At 45.6% G+C, this 25,441-nt stretch overlaps 1 protein-coding gene across 1 annotated transcript in view; it reads right to left on the reverse strand.

Moving 5' to 3' along the window:
• LOC124722677 overlaps window positions 1–24,321 on the reverse strand; it is a 38,727-nt gene extending 14,406 nt beyond the window's left edge. Inside the window, exon 1 of the mRNA XM_047247820.1 lies at window positions 24,212–24,321. Coding sequence (XP_047103776.1) covers window positions 24,212–24,321 — 110 coding nt within the window. The remainder of the gene's footprint in view (window positions 1–24,211) is intronic.
• Window positions 24,322–25,441: the final 1,120 nt, after the last annotated feature.

Genomic DNA, 25,441 nt, shown 5'->3' on the forward strand with positions numbered 1-25,441 from the left:
TCATGAAGTGTCAGGCCAGAACCCCACCGAAGCATTTTGGTTCCAATTACAAGTCGTTGCTCTGCTTTTCTTGTTACGGACTAACATTCTGCACCGCACATTGTAACTTGGCGGGTTGCAGAACGGTATATTTTCGACTTAGATCGGTCCAGGATCTAATCTCAAAGCACACTGGTCATCGTGTGCTATTTATTCCTAACCCGGTTTCTGATTTCTGGAACGGGTGAGCCGGCGGCAGTGATTTTTGAGTCAAGGCACCTGAAGATATTTGTCTTTCGCAGTCAAAATGGTTCAAATGGCTCTAAGCACTGTGGGACTTAACATCTGAGGTCATCAGTCCCCTAAACATTGAACTACTTAAACCTAACTAACCTAAGGACATCACACACATCCATGCCCAAGGCAGGATTCGAACCTGCGACCGTAGCAGCGGCGCGGTTCGGGACTGAAGCGCCTATAATCTCTCGACCCCAGCGGCCAGCCTTTCGCAGTCCTATAACGTCGATCTTGATGGTGTCCGTATTATTTGCATCTGTTGACAAGTACTCAGTCTTCCTTATGTTGAGATGTGGTCTGGAATGTTCAAGCCGGTTCTTCCATGCTTGGACTCTTCAGCAGCCAATAGATCACCATCAGCATATAGCAGTGTACTAGGTGCTAAGTTCTGAATGTCTCTGGTGACAGTGTCCATTACTATAATGAAGAGAAGGGGAAAAAGGACAGATCCCTGACGGATACTCACAGGAACAGGAGCGTCACTTGATACCTTAGCAGCAGAATGAAGTCAACCTATAGGACTATGGTAGAGAAGCTGAATTAGAGACAGCTGCTGCCTTGGATACACAGCGCTCGTGAAGGCATGGCCAATGATATACGAGGGGTGTACAGTAAGTAATGCAACACATTTTTTTCTGAAACCAGGTTGGTTTTATTCAGGAATCCAGTGCATCATATTATTCCCCACTCTTTTGGCTACAAAATCCTATTTTTCAACATAATCTCCGATCAATGCGACGGCTTTACGTCACCTTTCTGGGTGGACTTGTATGACCGCATGGTACCACTCTACTGCTCGACGTCGGAGCCAACGTCTTTCTGCATCAGTAACTTCCACTTCATCTACGTACTGCTTCCCGCGGAGTGCACCCCTCATTGGGCTAAACAGATGGAAGGTGAGAGATCAAGGCTGTAGAGTGGTTGAGGAAGAACAGTCCAATGAAGTTTTGTGAGCTCCTGCCTGGTAGGCAGACTTATGTGACGCCTTGCGTTGTCTGGAGAAAGAAGTTCGTTTACATTTTTTGGCGACGAACACGCTGAAGTCGTTTCTTTAATTTCCTTAGGGTAGCACAATACGCTTCTGGATTGATAGTTGCTCCGCGAGGGAGGACATCAAAGAGAATAATAAGACAAGGCTTCTAGTCCGGACTATACTGGTGTAGGTTTTATTTCGGTGTATGCTGATGAAATAGCTCAATTTTTAGCAATCATACACAGCCAGTCGCTAGATAAATGATCCGTAGCGAAAGAGTGGAAAGTGGCGCAAGTCACAACAATACTGAAGTACGGAAATAGAAGTAATTCGCTGAACTGTAGCCCGTATCATTGACATGGCTTTGTAATAGGATTTTAGAACAAACATTGTTTCTCAACACCGTGAAATAACCTAATGATGTACTGATGTTTTAATCATGTAGATGTAGGAGTTGGTGATGCATAACCAGTACAGATTCAGGGTATCATTCTTTTGAAACACAACTGGTGCTGTATTCACACAAAGTAATAAGTGCTGTCGACGAAGTTTCTCAAGGTGACTTCATATTTCTATATTTCCAAAAGGTTTTTGACATCGTTCTTCACAACAGGCTATCAAACAAATTGAGGGCATATGCAGCATCGTCCTCACTATTCGATTAGACTCCTGATTTTCTGTAAAAAAGGCCGTAGTTCATAGTAACTGACGGGAAATCATTTTCTGAAACCGAAAAGATTTCTATGGTTCCACATAGAAGTGTTATAGGTCCTCTGTTGTCCACACTCTATATAAACGATGTTAGTGACAACCTAAGCAGCCCTCTAGCGGGGTTGCTATTGGTTATGTCCTTCATCCTCTAGTAAACGATATCAGAAGATTAAATAAATTACACAATGATTTAGACTAGATGTTTGCGTCGAGTGAAAAGTGATAATTGACCCTCAACAATGAAAGTGCTATGTCCTCCACAAGCGTACTAAAAAAATTACCTTAAATTTCAGTTACACAAATTTAAACTTTGGCGATTCATGTAAATATTTAGGGATTACACTTACGAACAACTTACATTGGAACCATCTCACTGAAAATGTTATGGGGAAGGCGAAGCAAAGTCTGCGTTTTATTGGCAGAATGTTTAGAAGATGCAATAAATGGCTCTGAGCACTATGGGACTTAACATCTGTGGTCATTAGTCCCCTAGAACTTAGAACTACTTAAACCTAACTAACCTAAGGACATCACACACATCCATGCCCGAGGCAGGATTCGAACCTGCGACCGTAGCAGTCGCGCGGTTCCGGACTGAGCGCCTAGAACCGCTAGACCACCGCGGGCCGGCAGAAGATGCAATAGATCTATTAAATAGCCTACCTACACTTCATTGTCGTTCCAATTCTGGAGTATTGCTGAGCTGTATGGGATCGTTACAACATACAATTGACGAAGAACTTCGATAAAGTTCAAAGGAGGGCAGTTCGTTTTATGTTATCGCGAAATAGGGGAAGACGGAATACATATGACAAGCAAGTTGGGGTTACAATAATTTAAACAAAAATGTTTTTCGTTGGGGTGACATCTTTCCACGGAATTTCAGTTGCCAATTTTCTCCTTTGAATGCCAAAAATATTGACTCCGAGTAACATAAGGAGAAATAACCATTGTAGAAAAAAAGAAGAGAAGTCAGAGCTACAACGGAAAAATTTAGGTGTTCATTATCCCACGTGCTATTCCAGAATGGAATGGTCGACAGATAGTCCGTAAGTAGTTGCACGAACCCTCTACCAAACAATTAAGTGTGAATTACAGAGTAATTATGTATATATAGACCTAGGTGTTGTCTGACAGCTGATACTGACGTGATGAAGAATAATGCTGCATTTTAGGTTTTTACTGAGTACGTCAGTGACATGTGGAAACAAACCTTTGGATGTCGTTCATTGTTAACTGTCATTCTATCCTGTAAAGAAATGGCCGTGATGGTGTGTATTGTAACCAAATAAACACAGAACCATTTTCTTGAAAGTGCATCGTGAACGAACAACATATGTTGATTTGGTTGGTGTTTGGACTCTAAAAATGCTGCTTAGTTTACGATTCAGCTTCTGTTACAGTACTGTATGCAGTTGTCGTTTTCCTCTGGTGTTTCGTATAGCAGTTGACACGAGCTTCGGCTGAGTCTCTGACATGGCCCTGTCTCACGGTAGGTCACATGCAGAACCATGATTTTCCACACAGAATCGGTGTCTTTTGAAAAACATGTGACTTCGGTCGACTTTCACGAAATCCGTTGCTGACGGAAGTACGACCACCTCCAAGTTTTACAAAGCAATTGTAAGGTCTTTTCTGAATGTGATTGATTGCGAAAAGTTGAACGAAGTGATTACAGGCGTTGTAGCAGAATTGTGCCTTTACAAAAATCGTACAAAAGTCATACAGCGGTAAACTTCGTAAGAAATTTCCATTTTTTCACATTATTTCTTTAAATGGTCACTGTAAATAAACTACTCAGCTATTTCTTGAACTGACCTTGTTTTATAAATAACAAATAATGCATCGAAAAACAGTAGCAATGACACATCTCAATAAACTTATGTGCAAAAATTTAAACGGTGATCCTCGTAAGTGTTCCTAATGAGAGTGTTCTGAGTGTGTATGGCTGCGTCCACTGTAATCGATGTTATTGTGAAAGATAGTCGCGAAAGGAGATACAGCTCAATCATTGCTCTGGACGGCGTAAGAAATTGAGTGACAGAGGTCGCCCAATTTCTAAATGTGCTTTTCGAAAGAATCGCCAGACATCCTTGGTATCTGTACCAGAGGACTTTCATTGTATCCCAGGTACAGCAGTCAGCGATGGAGCGACCCGTCCAGTAAAGAAGAAGATCTGTTTTTGCACGCTATGTGATCAAAAGTATCCGGACACCTGGCTGAAAACGACTTACAAGTTCGTGGCGCCCTCCATCGGTAATGCTGGAATTCAATATGGTATTGGACCACCCTTAGCATTCATGACAGATTCCACTCTCGCAGCCGCGCGGGATTAGCAGAGCTGTCTAAGGCGTTGAAGTCATGGACTGTGCGGCTGGTCCCGGCGGAGGTTCGAGTCCTCCCTCGGGCGTGGGTGTGTGTGTGTTTGTCCTTAGGATAATTTGGGTTAAGTAGTGTTTGAGCTTAGGGACTGATGACCTTAGCAGTTAAGTCCCATAAGATTTCACACACATTTGAACTTTTCCACTCTCGCAGGCATACGTTCAGTCAGGTGCTGGACGGTTTCTTGGAGAATGGCAGCCCATTCTTCACGGTGTGCTGCATTGAGAAGAGGTATCGATGTCGGTCGGTGAGACCTGGCACGAAGTCGGCGTTCCAAAACGTCCCAGAGGTGTTCTATAGGATTCAGGTCAGGACTCTGTGCAGGCCAATCTATTACAGCGACGTTACTGTCTTTTAATCACTCCGCCACAGGCCTTTCATTATGAACAAATGCTCGATCGTGTTGAAATATGCAATCGCCATCCCCTAATTGCTTTTCTACAGTGGGAAGCAAGAAAGTGCTTAAAACATCAATCTAGGCCCGTGCTATGTTAGCGCCACGCGAAACAACAAGGGGTGCAAGCCGCCTCCATGGAAAACACGACCACACCATAACACCACCGCCTCCCAATTTTACTGTTGGTTCAAAATGGTTCAAATGGCTCTGAGCACTATGGGAGTTAACATCTGAGGTCATCAGTCCCCTAGACTTAGAACTACTTAAACCTAACTAACCTAAGGACATCACATACATCCATGCCCAAGGCAGGATTCGAACCTGCGACCGTAGCAGCAGCGCGGTTCCGGACTGAAGCGCCTAGAACCGCACGGCCACAACGGCCGGCTTACTGTTGGTGCTACACACGCTGGCAGATGACGTTCACCGGGCATTCGCCATACCCACACCTTGCCATCGGATCGCCACATTGTGCACCGTGATTCCTCACTACAACAAACGTTTTTCCACTGTTCAATCGTCCAATGTTTAGATTTCTTACACCAAGCGAGGCGTCGTTTGGCATTTACCGACGTGATGTGTGGCTTATGAACAGCCGCTCGACCATGAAATCCAAGTTTTCTCACCTCCCGCTTAACTGTCATAGAACATGCAGTGGATCCTGATGCAGTTTGGAATTCCTGTGTGATGGTCTGGATCGATGTCTGCCTATTACACATTACGACCCTCTTCAACTGTCGGTGGTCTCTGTCAGTCGATAGACGAGGTCGGCCTATACGCTTTTGAGCTGTACATGTCCCTTCAAGTTTCCACTTCACTATCACATCGGAAACTGTGGACCTAGGGCTGTTTAGGAGTGTGGAAATCTCGCGTATAGACGTATGACACAAGTGACACCCAATCACCTGACCTCGTTCGAGGTCCGCGAGTTCCGCGAAACGCCCCATTCTGCTCTCTCACGATGTCTAATGACTACTGAGGTCGCTGATATGGAGTACCTGGCAATATGTGGCAGCACAATGCACCTAATATGAAAAACATATGTTTTTGGGGGTGTCCTGACGCTTTTGATCACGTAGTGTAGCTCAACGCCCCGTCCATGCGAGCGACTAAATATTCTTGTTTGTGCTCTCCACACTACCCTGGCCTCTGAACGTACAACTTCTGCGTGCCTACTCAGTCCTGAGCTTGATATCGTCCGGCATGCTTTAGTTGGGTAAAAAGTTATACGTGATGAAGGATTATTTACCCATTGCAAATGATAAACCTTATGTCAGGAGCTATAACAGTAGCTAGAGCGGGGAACTGTCAGATCTTCTAAGGGCCTAACGGTCGCAAAATTAAAACCACAGTGAAAACCCAATGAAGCTTTGCGCAGATGCGTTGCGCAGTGTCTCTAGTATGCCCACCGATCGCGTCACGTCGCACTTTTCAGTTCTGGGCACACGTTCAGCACGTAAACATGCCTGCAACAATAAAGTCTCTCCTCAAGTGTGAAGTGCGTGCTGTCGTTCAATTTCTTCATGCTGAGGGATACCGCCTGATTTCATGCAGCTGACTTAAACGTGACTGTCATGCGTGACACGAAAGTGCGGCAATGATGCACGAACTTTGAAGCAGGACTACAGCCGTTCATGATGCAGGGATTGTGTTTCGTCACCCACCATACAGCCCGAATTTGGCTCCCGCTGATTGTCATCTTTTTGCTCACATGAACCGCCGACTATGAGGACAGTAGTTTTTCACAGAAAAATATTCAAATGTGTGTGAATTCCTAAGGGACCAAACTGCCAGGGTCATCGGTCACTAGACAGACACACTACTTAAACTAACTTAAGCTAAAAACAACTCACACACCCATGCCCGAGGGAGGACTCGAACCTCCGGCGGCAGGGGCACCGCAATCCGTGACATGGCGCCTTAAACCGCGTGGCCGCTCCGCGCGGCTTTTTCATAGACGGTGAGCTGCAGTCCAGTGTAGAGCATTGGCGGGAAGCACAGGCGGCTGCTTTCTATGACAAAGGCATTGGAAAGTAGATGTCTAAGTTTGAGGGGCGACTATGATGAGAATTAGCTGGAAAGTGTAGCTAAATATTGCAAATAAAACATTTTTGAGTTTCACTGTGGTTTCAATTTTGCGACCGATCGGACAAAAAAGAAAGAAAGCCCTCGTAGCAATACTTCAGTAGGAGGGGCGTGTACAACCAGAGTCACTGATTCCCTGACGTATGCTATGAATTTTACTTTCTCATGGTTTTGTACCTGCAAATGGTAACAGTAAATTTAGTGCTCCAGAAGTATGTCGTGTGATTTGTATCTTTACTGTGTGCACCCTTTAGCAGTACTGCTAGCATTTGCAGCACCATTCCCGAAATCTGCCACTTTATACACGTATATGTGTTGTTACTGATAATTTTCTCAAAAAAAGAATTTTTATACCCTGTTGAAAGAAATATATTGTCACATTTTCAGTACGTGTCTCTAAGAGATTGACTGACAATATAAATACAAAAAAAGAAGGAAGGTTAGGGTATAATGTCCCATCAACAACGAGGTCGTTAGAGACGGAGGACGGGCTCAGAGCGTTTTTTCAAGGATGGGGAAGGAAACACACTCTGCCCTTTCAAACAAATCGTCGCTGTATGTGCGTCGAACGATTTAGGGAAATAACGGAAAATCTAAATCTGGATGGCCGGACGTGGATTTCAACCCTTGTAGTCACGAATGCGAGTCTAGTGAGCTATCCACTGCACCATCTCTCTCGGTTGTAAATAACACTAGATAATTGCATCACTTCGTATATCTGGTGTGTAAAAACGTATTTCGTTTTTGATTGATATATAGGAAAATGGTTCAAATGGCTCTGAGCACTATGGTCATCAGTCCCCTAGAACTTAAAACTACTTAAACTTAACTAACCTAAGGACATCACACAACACCCAGTCATCACGAGGCAGAGAGAATCCTGACCCCGTCGGGAATCGAACCCGGGAACCCGGGCGCGGGAAGCGAGAACGCTACCGCACGACCACGAGCTGTGGACGCGATATAAGAACCATAACACATTTTGGCATCAGTTTATATTTAATAAGTACATGCTATCTTCACCACTACATACACTACTGGCCATTAAAATTGCTACACCACGAAGATGACGTGCTACAGAAGCGAAATTTAACCGACAGGAAGAAGATGCTGTGATATTCAGAGCATTCACACAAGGTTGGCGCCGGTGGCGACATCTACAACGTGCTGACATGAGGAAAGTTTCCAACCGATTTCTCATACACAAACAGCAGTTGACCGGCGTTGCCTGGTGAAATATAGTTGTGATGCCTCGTGTAAGGAGGAGAAATGCGTACCATCACGTTTCCAACCTTGATAAAGGTCAGATTGTAGCCTATCGCAATTGCGGTTTATCCTATCGCGACATTGGTGCTCCTGTTGGTCGAGATCCAATGACTGTTTGCAGAATGTGGAATCGGTGGGTTCAGGAGGGTAATACGGAATGCCGTGCTGGATCCCAACGGCCTCGTATCACTAGCAGTCGAGATGACAGCCATCTTATCCGCATGACTGTAACGGATCGTGCAGCCAAGTCTCGATCCCTGAGTCAACAGATGGGGACGTTTGCAAGACAACAACCATCTGCACGAACTGTTCGACGGCGTTCGCAGCAGCATGGACTATCGGCTCGGAGGCCATGGCTGTGGTTACCCTTGACGCTGCATCACAGACTGGAGCGCCTGCGATGGTGTACTCAACGACGAACCTGGGTGCACGAATGGCAAAACGTCATTTTTTTTGGATGAATCCAGGTTCTGCTTACAGCATCATGATGGTCGCATCCTTGTTTGGCGACATCGCGATGAACGCACATTGGAAGCGTGTATTCGTCATCGCCATGCTGGCGTATCACGCGGCGTGATGGTATGGGGTGCCATTGGTTACACGTCTCGGTCACCTCTTGTTCGCATTGACGCACTTTGAACAGTGGACGTTACATTTCAGAACTCTTACGACCCGTGGCTCTACCCTTCATTCGATCCTTGCGAAACCCTACATTTCAGCAGGATAATGCATGACTGCATGTTGCAGGTCCTGTACGAGCCTTTCTGCATACAGAAAATGTTCGACTGCTGCCCTGTCCAGCACATTCTCCAGATCTCCCACCAATTGAAAACGTCTGGTCAATGGTGGCCGAGCAACTGGCTCGTCACAATACACCAGTCACTATTCTTAATGAACTGTGGTATCGTGTTGAAGCTGCATGGGCACCTGTACCTGTACACGCCATCCAAGCTCTGTTTGACTCAATGCTCAGGCGTATGAAGGCCGTTATTACGGCCTGATGTGCTTGTTCTGGGTACTGATTTCTCAGGATCTATGCACCCAAATTGCGTGAAAATGTAATCACATGTCAGTTCTAGTATAATATATTTGTCCAATGAATACTCGTTCATCATCTGCATTTCTTCTTGGTGTAGCAATTTTAATGGCCAGTAGTGTATTATAAATTAAACTCCCCCCACCGCGTTTTTCTACCTATACGTGAAGGCTAACCTCAGGAACTGCTATAGGGACTTTGATACGGTTTTCAATGGCAGTAGAATGATCCCTAAGGAAGGCTCGCGTATGTAATTGATAACTATTCAGTACAAAGTAACTGAACTGTGAAGATGTTTTCGATTCAGTTGTGCTTCCTGAGAATTCCACTGGCGTACACTGCTTAAGTTGTATTAGAACTTCGAGCTAATATTCAGTTACCTAATGTCCTCTGAATTATAATCGTTAGCCTACGCAGTAGCCCGTAAACAATGTTATCGTGATCGTGACAGACGGTCATTGAAGAGGATAGTGACGAAAATAAGAGGGCGACAGCTGCAAAAGTCTCTGCAGAACTGTATATCGGACTCGCAAACAATGTCAGCATCAAAATAATACGAATGAAGCTCGATAAGCAGGAATTTGCAGGGCGAGCTGGAATTTCAAAAACCACTCATCCGTCACAGGAAAACATAGTGCCGCAGCCTTAAAACCTAGATTATGGATCAATGGAAGAAAGTCATTTGGTCGGATGAGGCTTGTTGCACACTATTTCTAACTCCTGGCCGAGTTTACGTCCCAACAGTCAAACACGGTGGGGGTTCGGTGATGGTGTGGGCAACCATATCTATGTATTCCATGAGCCCTGCAGTTACTCTGCAAAGGCCGCATTACTGTCAAGGATTGTATGGTCATTTTGGGTGATCAGGGCCATCCCATGGTACAGTGTTTGTTCCCCAATGGTGACGCTGTTTTCGAAGAAGATGGGGCCCCTGTTGACACAGCTCGCATCGTCCAGCACTAGTTTTGTAAGCTCTTGCTCTGAGCACTATGGGACTTAACATCTATGGCCATCAGTCCCCTAGAACTTAGAACTACTTATACCTAACTAACCTAAGGACAGCACACAACACCCAGTCATCACGAGGCAGAGAAAGTCCCTGACCCCGCCGGGAATCGAACCCGGGAACCCGGGCGTGGGAAGCGAGAAAGCTACCGCACGACCACGAGCTGCGGACTAGTTTTGTAAGCACGAGAATGTTTCGTCGCATCTCCTCTAGCCTCATTATTATTGAGACTTTGCGGTCTACTTTGGGATGAAGGTGTGTGATTGCCATCCACCTCCGTCATCGTTATCTAACAACGGGACCCTCCATACTGCAAATCACGGATTTTGATGCGCTTCAAGTGTGTCGTAGAGGCACTTACCCTGAGTAACAGACTCTCCGGTTGTTTAGCGAAGGCATTGGTTTTTGAGAAAATCGATTTTGAAGTTCATTGCGCGCTTTGTATACCCGTAACATTACATGTGTTCCCAGCAAGTCAGCGTAGCGCAGTGGTAAACGTTCACGGCTACCGCGATGGAGGTACAGTGTTCGATTCCTGCTCTCATATGTTTTTTATGTATGCAAGAACCGTCCGTAAAATTTGATCCTAACATTCAAAAACGAGCAGACGAATTAACTGGGAAATGCAGAAAAGTAGTCGGATCCTGCACGAAATGCGGGAAGTTCACGAAACTGGTGTACGAAGAATTTTTACGTTCTGTAATTCTTCCGTACGTGGGACAGAAATTTTTTTTTGTACAGTATTGATTCGCAGGGAGGGCAAACCGATTCAACTTTATGCGATATTCACTGATGAAAGGAAAGTGAGCACCTTCACCCCCACCAAAGTGCACTCCTTATTGCCAGCCCTGCGATGTTTATTTTTAGTGACAGGTGAAAATCTTCACGAAAATTATTCAGAATGATGCCGACTTGATTAAAGACAATAGAGAGATCGCTTCTAGGGAAGATTCGATAAAATTACATTCGCTAATCCTACATCAATTCAGCGCACCTAATTTTCAAAGCATGATCAGATACGCATGGTTCGCATCGAAATTAGCGGATGAAAGAGAAATCTTTCTGAATGCAAAAGAATATTGTGTTTCCCGGTATCGCTCATGAAGAAAACGTGCGCCTGCAGGACGGTTGCTTTCATAAAATGTGCGTGGTGCTGCGAAAATTTGTGCTTCGGTTGTTTCTATGATAAGTATCACCCACAGTATTGTTCTGGCACATCAAGCAATGTAGACGATGAAAAATAAGATTTTGTAATATTCTATGACAGAAAAAATTAATAAAATGGCTCTGAGCATTATGGGACTTAACATCTATGGTCATCAGTCCCCTAGAACTTAGAACTACTTAAACCTAACTAACCTAAGGCAGCACACAACACCCAGTCATCACGAGGCAGAGAAAATCCCTGACCCCGCCGGGAATCGAACCCGGGAACCCGGGCGTGGGAAGCGAGAACGCTACTGCACGACCACGAGCTGCGGACGAAAAAAAAGTAATAACTGAATATATCTTTATAATTTCGCACACCTTACACTGTTTGTTGATATTCTTTGAAATAAAATTGAAAAATGCGGTCGATTTTGGGAAAAAAAGAAGTTCAGGAGTAGGATTCGAACACGGTACCTCCATCGCGGTAGCCGTGAACCTTTACCGCTGCACTACGCTAACTTGCGTAGAATACATGTAATGTTACGGGTATATAAAGAGCGCAATGAACTTCTAAATCGAAGGCGTCGTCGCTGAAAAACCGGATAGCCAGGTACTCAGGATAAGTACCTCTACAACATATTTGAAGCGCATCAAAATCCGTGATTTTCAGTATGGAGGGTTCCCTTGTAAGCTTCCAGGAGGAATGGCATAAGATTCCTTTGAAAACCTTACAGGATTTGTATTTATCCATTCGGAGAAAAGTGGAAGCTGTTTTGAGTGCCAACGGTTTTGCTACACCGCGTTAGGCATGATAATGTGTTGGTTTTTGGTGTTTGCATATTTTTGTCGACCCCTGTACTTAGTGCTAGCCGTGCGGAGTCGGGGCGGATCTGAAGTACGTAATATTTGTTAATAGCGACATGTCTAGGCAAACTTTGTTCAACAGGCCTCTGTGTTGTTTACAAAACTCGATTTTACGAATAATACGTATTTAAATGACTGGATAATGTAGTACCTAATTTATTGAATATCTGCTGAATTTCACGCTGTTCTTTTGCACACCAATGAAACGCATGAGTGAAATAATGCGAAATCAGTTTTTCTCGTCATTCTTTCAACTTGCGAATCACCGGAGCTTTTTCAAGTGATAAAGCGGAATTACTACCGTGATTTTGCTCTCGTCACGAAATGGTGCATGTTATTCTTTTCCAGACCTCTGAAACACGCAATGTCATAGACTCATGAGACAAAGAATCGGAAAGTACTCTCTTTTGCATTCTAGTGTTACTTCGTGGCTGCCGTATTGTACTCGTAGCTGGACGAGACACTGTCAGGATCTATAGCCGGAAAGTTTAGACAGGTGGAGTTCGACATCCAGTTTGGACGGAGATCACCATGACGAAGCGTCCATTAAGGCTCTAAGGCTGATCCTACCCAAAAAGTTGCAAAATAAATTGTCCATACTGATATCACGTACATTCGTAATTTTTTTCAAATATGCTTCGTCTAAAATTCGAATATGCGCCCGCCATTATAATACATCCCTACTCTACCTGTATAGCCAACAGCTGCTCGGAATTCCATGCTTGCTAGGAACATGTGCAGTAAACATTATTCTATCGTTTGGCAGACTGGGTTTCTACAGGGTTGATACGATTTTTGAAAATCTGGTATTCGATTGGGTTCTACTTCTCACCAGCAGATGGATACTTGCATGAGTGGAATGTTAAGTCATTGAGCAATTCCCTAACAGATAGAGCTACTTCGTGTCGCCTAGCCGGGCAACAAGAGAAATAATTAACTCTTAATTTAAGTGTTTATCTCAAACAAAAAGGACAGGAAGACATTCATAATTCATAGAATATAAATGTGAATGCATCAGTCGATGTTGTTGCAAGGTAATAGAAAATAGCGCATGTACACTCATGTTCAGAAAAAGCAGGACCCCTTGAACGATTAGAGGTAGGACGCTCATATTCACAGGACATGTACATCAGTATGTTCTGAAGAAATAATTAGCATTTCAGTCACCTCAGTTGCGCATGTGTGCTGTTGCCTAGCAGGCACAGAGTCCGCCATAGACCCTGATAACTTTTTCCATGCTTGATGGCATCGACGCGTATAAGGCGCGAATGGCCATATATGCTGCGTTCACCTGGTTCCAAAGTTCATCTGTGGTGGTTCGCATTGGGTCACAGTGCTGCACCCGTCGTTTCACCATATCCCACACATTTTCGATAGGCGACAAGTCTGGTGATCTGGCGGGCCAGGGCCGAAGTCTGACATCCTGTGGCACCAAGAAGCAGCATGTGGTCGTGCGTTGTCTTGCTGAAATATGGCGTCTGAGTTGTCGAGCAGAAAGGGTATCGCTACGGGTCGCAGGATATCACTCACTTAGGTCATACTGGTCACAGTGCCCTGGACACGCACCAGCTGTGATTTTTGCTTGTACCCAATAGTGTCCCACATCATAAGGCATTGAGTTGGCGTTGTATATCTTGTGCGAATTCCGTCACTGTAATGCCGCTTTCCCTGTCTGCGGCGAACCAAACTGCAGCCATCATTTTCATACAGAGCCTGGATTCGTCCGAAAACACTATCTGATGCCATTTCTGCCGCCAGTAATGTCGTCCCACACACCACTGGCGTCTAGCCTGTTTCTGCGCATTCGTCAGAGGTAAGCAGTAGACGGTGGAAGAGGACGACGAGCACGTAACCCATTCCATAATAAACGGCGATGGACTGTCACCCCTGATAGTGCACGATGTGTTCCACTGTTCCACTGTTGTGGCAGATCCGAGGAGCACGCAGATCTGTCCTGCAATGCCGTTCGAAAAAATGGTTCAAATGGCTCTGAGCACAATGGGACTTAACATCTGAGGTCATCAGCCCCCTAGAACTTAGAACTACTTAAACCTAACTAACCTAAGGACATCACACACATCCATGCCCGAGGCAGGATTCGATCTTGCGACCGTAGCAGTCGCGCGGTTCCGGACTGAAGCGCCTACAACCGCTCGGCCTCCGCGGCCGCCAATGCCGTTCGAATGAGGTGTCTGTCTTCTCGGCTGCTGGTCTGGGTGGTGTGACCTGACCCATCTCATCGTGTTCTACGGCCTTCTGTGAACCATTCTGCACACACCGGTTGCACGGCCGAAACTCTTCGTCCCACATGAGCAGCAGTTTCCCAGGTGGATGCATCACATTCTCTCATACCAATAATGCGCCCTCAGCGGTTCTAGGCGCTGCAGTCTGGAACCGCGCGACCTCTACGGTCGCAGGTTCGAATCCTGCCTTGGGCATGGATGTGTGTGATGTGCTTAGGTTAGTTAGGTTTAAGTATTTCTAAGTTCTAGGGGACTGATGACCTCAGAAGTTAAGTCCCATAGTGCTCAGAACCATTTGAACCATTTGAACCCTCTTTCAAACTCTCTGATTTGAAGGTACAGTTCGCGCATACGTCTGCAAGGCACCCTGCACGTCTGCTCAAGCCATACTGATCCATTACCTTCGGTTTATAGCGACAACGAGAACCGCAGACACATTTTATCGGTAGGTTGTGTTGCATAGCGATATCGATGTTGACCTTGACCCCGTGGGCTGACATGGTTCAAATGCTAACCATTTCTGCTGAAATACTAATGCACATGTCCTGCGAATCTCTACTTATTCAAGATTTTTATCGAGAAAATGAGCGTATTTTCATTTTTCTTCAAACTAAACTGTAGTAACCTTACGTATTTCTAATGTTGTTAGTCCCGTATTGTGTCGGTTGGTATTCGTATCGACAGTACTACATATGCTTATGGTGGAAGCTGGAACATGAATTTTGTAGTTAAAATGTAGTGGATAGTGGTAGTAATTACCTGATTACTGAAGTACATTTCTGTGTACCCTGTCATGTGTGCGGTATCATCGTGAATTTGTTACGTCGTTATGCTGTCGAATGAAAAATGTAAGTAGCCTAACATTTAAATCATTATCTCGTAACAAATGGTATTGTTGACTACTTCCAAATGTCACGTTTAATTTATCACAAGATACGCTGAGTTTTTTAATTAAAAGCCCTGCATTCTTCTCTCGTATTCCTCTGGACGCGTGGGGTAGCCGCGAGGTCTTAGGCGTCTTGTCACGGTCCGCGCGACTCCCTCCGACGGAGGTTCGAGCCCTCCCTCGGGCATGGGTGTGTGTGTCGTTCTTAGCGTAAGTTAGATTAACTTAGATTAGGTAGTGTGTAAGCTTAAGGAGCGATGACCTCAGCAATTTGGTCCCATAAGACCTTACCACAAATTTCCAGTTTCCTACAAACTCCTGTTGAAAGAAGAAAAGTCGACACCAAATCTTATGCAAAACTTGTAAGACGTTTCCAAACACAATGGTACATTTAGTTACCGTGATTAAGTGGTAGCGTTGCAAGGAACAAACTTTTTTGTTTTTACTTTGTACCATTCGGAATGGATTATGACGCAAGTGGGGCGAAATGGTGGGGAGGGGGGGGATGGAGGTGACGAGAGTCTTCAAAATTTCCTTTCGAAAGCTAAAAAACGTTAATTTTCCATTTCACATAATTATCACAGCAGCTATTAAGTAGAATCAGCTAGGTGCAGTAAGAATTGACGATGATATTTCAGAAACATCGCGCCTGGCAGCTTCGAAACATAACGAGAAGGTTGATTTAAATTTCTTTTCTTATTTTGAAATTCGTAATTCTCAGTCATTAACATGGTGCGAGGTTTCCCTTACTTGAGCAATGGCGCCACCGACGTCTTTCAGGTAACTGTAATACTACATGCCTTCGTCACCTCGTCTGACGGCTGCAAGTCAAACCGAGCAGCTCTCGAAATCGTCCCGCGGGACATCCTTTACAGCCGCAGTTGTTGAGACCGTTTAAACGATCTGTTAACCCACAAGTGACTCTTGCCCCTTTAACTTAGATCCTTCTCTACGATACACTTCCTAAACGGCGCGTCGGCACATACATCGCTTTAAGCCATTTGAATGGGCGCTGCGTAATAAGCAGAAGCGGTCTGTCACTGCTAACGTTTAACGACGCCTGGCGAACATTCTCGTCATACCAGCCACTCATTCTTGCCTTTTAATAACAGCATCTAAGCGGAAACTCGTGAAATTCGAGCTCTGTAAAAGAAATTGTGCAATCTGACACGTGACACATTCGCTATAATCTTTGTGATTATGTGTTTCTATACAAAGAGTAGACAGATATAAGAGGAACAAACGTAATGCACGAAAGTGACTGCTTCACAGACAGTTTCAAATGTCATTCAAGGGAATGAGGAAGTTACCATCAGAAGAAGCAGCTGAGGTCAACGACCTCGATAAAAATGGTATACAGGAACCTGTGTACCATTAGTGAGAGAGATGCCACCGTCACTGGTGACTGCTGGTAAACACAATGAACTGTAGTAATTATACAGTACTGAACACTAAAATGAATATGTAGCTATTCCTTCATTCTACGGTCGTGGAAACCAGAAGGCAATCAGTGTTGACTGGAATAGTTTAGGATGTATACAGGGATGATGAATAAACTTAAACTGGCAAAAAAGTAATTTACTACTAGAAGATAACAGCGTCCATAGATAGGACACAAGCTTGGATTGGAAGAAGCTGGGGAAGGAACCCATTAGCGTCCTTTTGAAAAAAAAAAAGGTCAGTCGATACAGGGAGACCAAGGATAAATTGGAGATGGATGATAAGACGCGAATTTGAAACCCATTCATTTCGAATGTCAGTGCAGTGCCATGATCTCAGCATCCCCTCGCTCGACGGGAGGAGAACGAATGTTGCACTATAAAGGTAGCAGCAGAATCACAACTTTTAGTAAATTTTGTACACCGAGGGAAGCGGATTTACAGAGTGAGGAAGAAAGTTTGGAGTTTCCAGTTCCCTCGTTAGAGAGAGTTAAATTCTTTGGAAAACGTAATCGGCCGTGGTCTATTTGGAAGAATAATACCTGCACTCGAACTTGGTCTGACGGGGATTTGTGCTCTAGTGTGGTTCGGAGTCCACATTAAGCTGCAGATCTCTCTGTAATTGGCTAGATAAGTCGGTCCGAAGATCGGAGGAACGCTAGGGCAAACAATCTCCACTAGTATCATGGCTAGTAAAGTTCCGCGGTGTTCGACCTTAAGATTTTGGTTGATGGCAAGTTCACCTTTCTATGCGATTGTATGACCTGTAGTAGTTACCTAGATGATACGGCGTAATTGCGAATCAGTGAACAAAAAACATTTGCCGTATCACAACAACCTCATCTGTTGCTCATTGTCAAATCCTCTGTCGTATTACAAATATAATAATGATGCATGGCAATACGTCTACATCCATACCCCGCAAGCCACCTTAAGGGGTTGTAGGATACAAGACTAATTTATTACTTGGTTATCTCTGACGGTTTATAGCACACTATCTAAGTAACCATGCTCGCTAAGGTATACTGCTGCGATCCGAACGTAGGTGGTTCGAATACTGATGCTGAAAGAAATTTCCGACAGGGGTGGTAGCGCGGAAGCTAAAAAAGACGAGATGATGTAAGGAAGGAAGATCAGCGCTTACATATAAATCTGCATCTACACGATTACTCTGCCATGCGCACTTACGTGTTTAGCATTGATTAACTTTCACTCTATTTCTCGACCTTTCCACACTCACACAGCACGTGGTAAAATGAACATCTAAATCTTTACATGAGAGCTCCGGTTTCTGTTATCTTTTTACGATGGTCATTTCTCCCTATGTAGATGGGAATCAATAAAATATTTTGGCACTCAGAGGAGAAAGTTGGTAGTCGAAATTTTGTGAAAAGATCTCGTAGCAACGAAAAACGTCTTTGTTTTAGTGATTTCCGCCTCAAGTCGTTTATCATATCCGTGAGACTCTCTCCCATGTTTCGCGATAACAGAAGACGAAGTGCCTTGTTTGAAGTTTTTGGATGCCCTCCGTCAAGCCTCTCTGGTAAAGATCCCATGCTACACACCAATGCTCCAGAAAAGGACGGACAAGCGTAGTGTAGATTGTCTCTTTTGATGTTTCTTTTAAGTTTTCTGCCGATAAAACGCAGTCTTCCGTTGTCTTGCCCACATTTATATGTGATGGTTCCAGAGTTAGTTCCCAGAACGAAATTTTCAGTCAGCAGCCGAGTGTGCACTGATATGGAATTTCCTGCCAGATTAAAAGTATTTGCTGGACCAAGACTCGAACTCGGGACCTTTGCCTTCCATGGGCAAGTGACCTACCACCTCAGCTGTCCATGCACGACTCACGACCCGTCCTTACAGTTTGACTTCCGCCAGCACCTCGTCTCCTCCCTTCCAAACAACAGAGAATTTCACCTGCTAAACTTGCGGGACTAGCACCCCTGGAAGAAAGGATATTGCGGAGACATAGGGGATATTTCCAGAATGAAATTTTCACTCTGCAGCGGACTGTGCGCTGGTATGAAACTTCCTGCCCGATTGAAACTGTGTGCCGGACCGAGACACGAACTCGGGGCCTTCGTCTTTCGCGGGAAACTGCTCTGTCAGCTTTCTTTTCCCTCAATGTCCTAACTACCTTTTTTCATCCAAAGGAACCTTACTGGTGCCCAAAGGGAGGGCTGGGGACAAAGTGGGCATGGGTCGCAGCCCGAAGCTTGGCCACGATGTCCCGACCCCTTCTCTGGTATCCAAGGAAAGCGTAGGGAACGTGGAGCAAAGGTGCAATGCAAATCAGTGCGACAAGTTTATTTTATTTTATTTTCATGTTTTTTGGTTTTAATTAATTTATTTATTTTCTTATTTTTATATTTTATTTTTATTTTACTTTATTTTATTTTATTTTTTTTTTTTTGTATATCGAAGAGCGTAGGAGGGAACCGACGTCGCAAGGAGGAGCGAGGGAGAATTCTTCACACTCGGTGGGACTATCGACTCATAGCTTTTCGGAGGAGAACATTCCTACGAGCAGGAAACAGCCGGTACTGAGAGTGGAAAAGGCGTGGATCATCTCTCCATTGCAGTAACACCCCAACTCTGGGGTGGGTTAAGAAAAACTCTACAAAGAAAATTAGGGAAAAATTTATGTGTTTGGGGTTGCGGACAACTGCACAGCGTCGTTCAGTGAGGAAATGCCAGAAATCAAGGACTTTTTCTCGTCGTCAGAAAACAAGTAATGAACTGTGTGTCCACAAATCCACTTCATTGAGTTCGTCTTCGTTTGTGGGAAGTATCCCGAATCCAGGAAGAGGATCAGATGAGGAGGTGACTGATGAGGGGTCGTACGGTTAGTTAAGGCTAGCAACTGTCGCACCAAGAACCAGACACCTATCGCTGATCCGCATACCAAGCGATGCTCATCTGTGTCTAGAAAATCACAGGCGACACACAACGGGGTGTCTGTGAGATGAATCCTGTGACTGGGTGACTGGCACGCTTACTTCCCATTGAGTGTAAGGTACCATGCAGACTGGACGTCAGTGGCAAGATAAGGAGCGCACACTGATCGTCAGATAGTACGCCAGCCGACGTGGGGACGCTTCCCGTCAATCACATTTGGAGACCTGTTCTGCTGAAGGAAGCCGTAGATCGCCTTCAGGGACATCAAGTACGTTGGCAGCATCGCAGGACAGAGATAGCTCACTTCGAGGAAAAAATGGCGGAAGTAAAAGAAGTGCGCCAGGACACCCGACAGCTGGATAGGTGCGAAGAGAGATCACGGTGCAAGGGCCTCCAGCAACAGGCTGGTAAGACACGTGGGACAACGGCGCCACAGCACCATTCGAGAGCTGAGGAAAAGTGGTGTCGCTCTGCCAGGGACATCATACAGATCTAAACCGGGAGGGTGAGGGTTTTGTACCATATCTTGAACAACAAGTCATGGAAAACATATGAACCTAACGCCCCTAGTATGCGACGGACCATGGATGGCGGTGTGGGGAGTGTCTGCGCCACCTGGATATCAAGGTATCCCATATTGTGGAGCATCCCTTCCAGGTAACCATGATCGACCCGATCAAACGCCTGGCTGAAGAAAAGCGTGGCCAAAAGTTCAGGCACACGATGAGTGTGAGCCAGAGAGATTATGTCTCGATAGTGGCAAAGGGTAGTGCGCATGTTATTGGCACCTTCCAAAAAGATATGATCAGGGGAAACCACGTACTCACATACTGGGCCATCAATTTAAGCTGTACAGCCAACAGCTGGATAAAGATCTCTGTGTCACTGTTATGCAGTGATAATCGCATATCCATGATGTACCCCGAGGCTTTTGGATAGGAATGAGGAGACCATTGAAGAAACCATCTGGGATTGTACGATAGGCGACATATGGTCCCGACAAATTTCCGTCCACACTGCGGCCAGTGGGAGGCAAAACATGCGATAAAACTTTAGTGGGAGACCGTCAGGGACGAGCGACTTGTTCGTGGAACCCATGTAGTTAGCATCATGGATTTAGGTCTCTTTAACATTGGCAAGCACAGCCATCATTACATCCTCAGGAACTGGTCCAAAGGAGAGTCGGTAGACCGCTGTAATGTTGGCATGGTGGTGATGTAGTGCAGAGTAGACCCTGTATTGGGTAAGTCGTAAGAACATTAATCAAAGTCCTCCAGTGGTGGCGCGTTCTGCCCTTACGGAGGGCAGGCTTTTCGCTGAGGATCCACCATGAAAGGGCAAACAAATAATGGATCGAGGCATTGACAACAAGCTGTCCACGTGATCGTGATGAGGTGTCAGCAGTCGGAAGAAGTAAGATGGATCGTTTTAGATTTCCATGGTTCCTGGCCATGCCACACACTTTGGCAGCAGAGAGTGATGACAGAGATATATGCGACACGGTCTGAGAACATAACAGGCCAGATTTCAGCAGTCTGCATCCCACTGTCAATATCCGAGGACTTACGAACATGATGGAGGTGACTGGAAGAATGGCTAGTGATATGTGTGAACGTCAGCATGATCATGCTCCCGAGTCAACAAGGTTGATGTGCTGGACAACTGCCACTAGCACTGGGCCCAGAGAGTGACTTGGCAGTTGGTCTTTGGGTGCCTGGGTAGAGCTGAAGCTGCCTCCCATGATTAAGGCATCCTGCTGACCCAGGAAGAGAGGCAGGATCCACTTGGAGAAGAAAGTGGAACGTTTGCAGTGGCGACCCGAACGAGATGGTGCATAGACGTTGACGATCCTGACGCCACCAAACGTGACAGCCATACGTCATGCATCCAGGAGATAGGCAACTGCATCAGCGAGGATACTGTCACATAAGAGGATCGCCTCGCCACTACCAGTAGGGGAAGCATGGGAGCCGTGTGCTGTAAAACCATGGGAAGCACAAAAGGTTGCAAGATGCACTTCCTGAAGGAGGGCAATGCCATTGTATTCAGCATACAGCATTTCATGAAGTAATGGAAATTTATGGTTAACGCAAATAGTATTGACATTGACCGTGGCTATGAGGCAAGTTTGGAAAGCTGCCCTTACCAGGAGGGCAGCCGGCCGGTGTGGCCAAGTGGTTCTAGGCGCTTCAGTCTGGAACCGCGCGACCGCTATGGTCGCAGGTTCGAATCCTGCCTCGGGCATAGATGTGTGTGATGTCCTTAGGTTAGTTAGGTTTAAGTAGTTCTAAGTTCTAGGGGACTGATGAGCTCAGATGTTAAGTTTCATAGTGCTCAGAGCCATTTGAACCATTTTGAACCAGGGAGGTGGTCAATGCAAATACAGATGAAGTACAGGGAGCTCCTCGTTAGCCTCCTGTCGAATGGTACATCACTGACACAAGGAGGGTGCCGACCCCATCGAAGGTGCTCCTTCGCTCTGTATGCCTCCAGAACGTCCATCCTCACCATCGACGTCATCCACCCAGGAGACAGACCTCTCACTGGTCCAGTTCAGTTGAACGCTATCGGAGGTGTGCCCACAGGTAGCATTAGACACAGAAAGGGGGCAACTGCATCAGACGCAGGTGAAGGAAAGTCATTGTCTGTAGGTGGATGCTGACCAAGGATGGGAGTGGGGAGGGACGTTGTGTCGTCCAGTGCCAAGGTGTCGTAGGACAGTGCATCATGAGTGGAAGGGTCGTCATCCTGTGCACATATATGATGGAGACACAGTCATCAGAAGGGGTACAGCTCTGTCTCTTCCATTTCCTTGGCTACCGTTGCCTGATAACATGTTGTTCTACGTCAGATGGCAGACGACTGTCGTCTGACAAGTCACCAGACGGTAGAAAAGAGGAGGTCGGTACACATACATCTTCAACAATCATGGGTTCAAGACAGATAGCTTGTGTCTTCTGATGGCCATCGTCTGTTGGTATTGCCTCTTGTGGTAGTAGGAGAGAGAGGCAAAACGTCCATCGCATTGTCGAGAGGAGTCGACGCTGGCGCCAACTGATTTGTAGTGGATGCAGCAAGCAGTACCACCGTGGACACGTAAGACGGCGGCACCACAGTGATTGCCGCATGGAGAGCTACGCCTCCAATCGGAATCTGAACCAGTCTAAGTTAGATACATTCAGAAAAGACGTGGCTCTCCTGAACAAGTGCGTGGCTGGCCATCGTACATGACTACAGCCCTGCAGCTGGCAATAATCAGGTAAGAAGGCACGCGATTTCTCAGTTCAGTTTTTATCTGACGGATACCACTGAGGACAAGGCACGTTTCGAACGTTTTCCGAGAACATCTTGCGGAGAGAGATGCATTTCATCCCGTATAAACTGTTCTGCTTCATGCTTTCAGTCGTTCATGACCCAAAGGAAATCTTAATTTAATCGTGGCTTGACGATAGGAAATCGTCATGATGGTCTATGAATGCGTACACGAAGACAAAAGCTGCTACTATGAAGTAAACAAACGCGCGCTCGCTTGCAAGCAGAACGACAGGTGAGACGCAAACAAGGCGTGCTCCCCTCAGCACTGCCGAAGACAGAGTGACCAACTGAGCTACCCAAGCACGACTCACGATCCAGCCTCACACCTTTACTTCCCCCAGTAGCCCATCTCCCAGATTCCATACTTTACAGAAGATCTCCTTCGAGGTTTCATACCAGCGTTCGTTGTTTGTAATTGTAATTCTTAGGTATCTAGTGGAATCGACTACCTTTAAAATCGTGTGATTTGTCGTGGAATCAATGTTTTAGTGCTTATGACGAGGACCGCAGACTTTTCATTGTTTAAGATCAGCTGCCACGTATGACACCATGCTGATATCTTGTCTAGGCATTTTGCAGTTTGTTCTGATTCTTTATGATTTTTACTAGAGGATAACGACAACATCATTAGCAACCAATATACGAGTGCTTCTCAGATTGTCATTTAACTCGTTCACATAGATTCAGAACTTCCTTGAGGAAACCAAGATATCACTTCAGTTTCATTAGATGGTATCCCGTCAGTTGCTACTTGCTGTAACCATTCTGACAGCATTTCACGAATCTAGTAGCACAACTAAGACAGTTTTCCATATGCACACAATGTGATTTGAAGCTTCTTGTGAGGAACAGTGTCAAAAGTCTTCTGTAAATCTAGAAATTTGGAGTCAAATTGAGATCCCCTGTCCACATCCTGTAAATGGATCATACAGTAACTCCTTAATTTGTAGTCCGCTGTGATCTCCACAAACTGCACAGTGAAGTGTAATGGTACGATGCATGCACAATAACATTGCAGAAGATGGTTCTATTAAGGCGGCAGAAGTTCAGTAACGCCGACACGTCCTTCATGAGCACCATCCATTTACTTCGGTTGGTGTACTACCTCGTTCTATTGTAGTTTCTTGTTGCTAATTTTGTCACACAGGCTGGCAGAAGTTCTCCCGCATGATGCGTCCATACTTGTTCGTCTGTGTAGTTTACTGTGCCTTCGAGACTTCTTCTGTGCGTGTGCATGTTCATCGTCATTGTCGCCGTCTTCATTTCTCCGCTTTCTCATCACTGTTCCTTCGCCACTGCCGCTGCCTCCTTCACCGCCACCTCCACTGTCGATCCTTCAACTGGTAACTTCACCGCCACTATGCCTTCACTGTTTGTAACTGCCCCTCCCATCCCCTACAACCACTGCATGGAGCACTTCCACCTTCCACCAGCCCTACTCCCCTCTCCCAGTCCTCTCCTCTCCAGACACGCCATTCTCAGTAGTACCACCTCAAATCCAGCACCTCCAGCACAAGAACCAGCATCATCAAGAACAGCACCAGCACCCAAATAGTCACCATACGTCAGTCCACTTGCACCATCACCACCCACTGAGCTAGATGTTTCTGTAACAGGTTCCTGGACTGTGGTACGCTCTTCATCCAAACACCATTCCAGACAATCCTGTCACCTGCGACCACCACTCCCTCATTATCCACACCTATCAGGAAAACATCGAAACACCTCAGCACTGTCATTCCCCCACTCCCAATCCCAGAAGAAACCCCAATGCAAACAGAAAGCCCAAAATTTTTGGACTGCTAGGCCATCCCATCTGAAACTACCTATGCATAACTTCATAATTCTTCCTCCATCATCCTAACCACAGCTTCCTCAAGTGCAAAATCCCCCCTCCTCGAAATCTGAAAATATATCTCTTTCTTACCCATCCCTCAGATCACTCCTAGAAAGACTCCATCCTAATCAAGCCCCATGGCTCAGAATTCTGCACCAAACTCCTCCAGAAAATCCCCTGCATCATTTTCAGTCCCTAGGCAAACCTCACACCCTTTCCCACAATCATCCAGGCCAAGCAATCACAACCTCTTCACTGTATCCCCATGCTCATTGCCGTGATTAACGGGATTGACCCAGAGACCACAGTGGAGAAGGTGGAGTCTGTACTCAACTCCCAGTCTGAGCTAGAAGTTCAGAAAGCACTCTGCATTTTTGACAGTTGTGGCCCAACCTTCAAAGTCTGCATTTTCACTGCATCCCCACAAACAGTCGACCACATGATTCATTATTGAACCCTGAACTGCAAATGACAACACACCATTGAACCTTTAGATTCCCATCCTCAAGCCTACCATTGTCAAAGATGCTTAATGTATGATGTCAACCTAACCACAGTTTGCAAGAACACTCCTACCTGTTCCCATCATTTTCTCAGGCAATGTCCTAACCTCACTTTCCCTCCCTCATGTAATACTTGTATCCTGTCCCACCAGACCTTCTCTTCCAAGTGGAA

This window comes from Schistocerca piceifrons, chromosome X, assembly GCF_021461385.2.
Source record: "Schistocerca piceifrons isolate TAMUIC-IGC-003096 chromosome X, iqSchPice1.1, whole genome shotgun sequence".
In the NCBI taxonomy this organism is placed as follows: Eukaryota; Metazoa; Arthropoda; class Insecta; order Orthoptera; family Acrididae; genus Schistocerca; species Schistocerca piceifrons.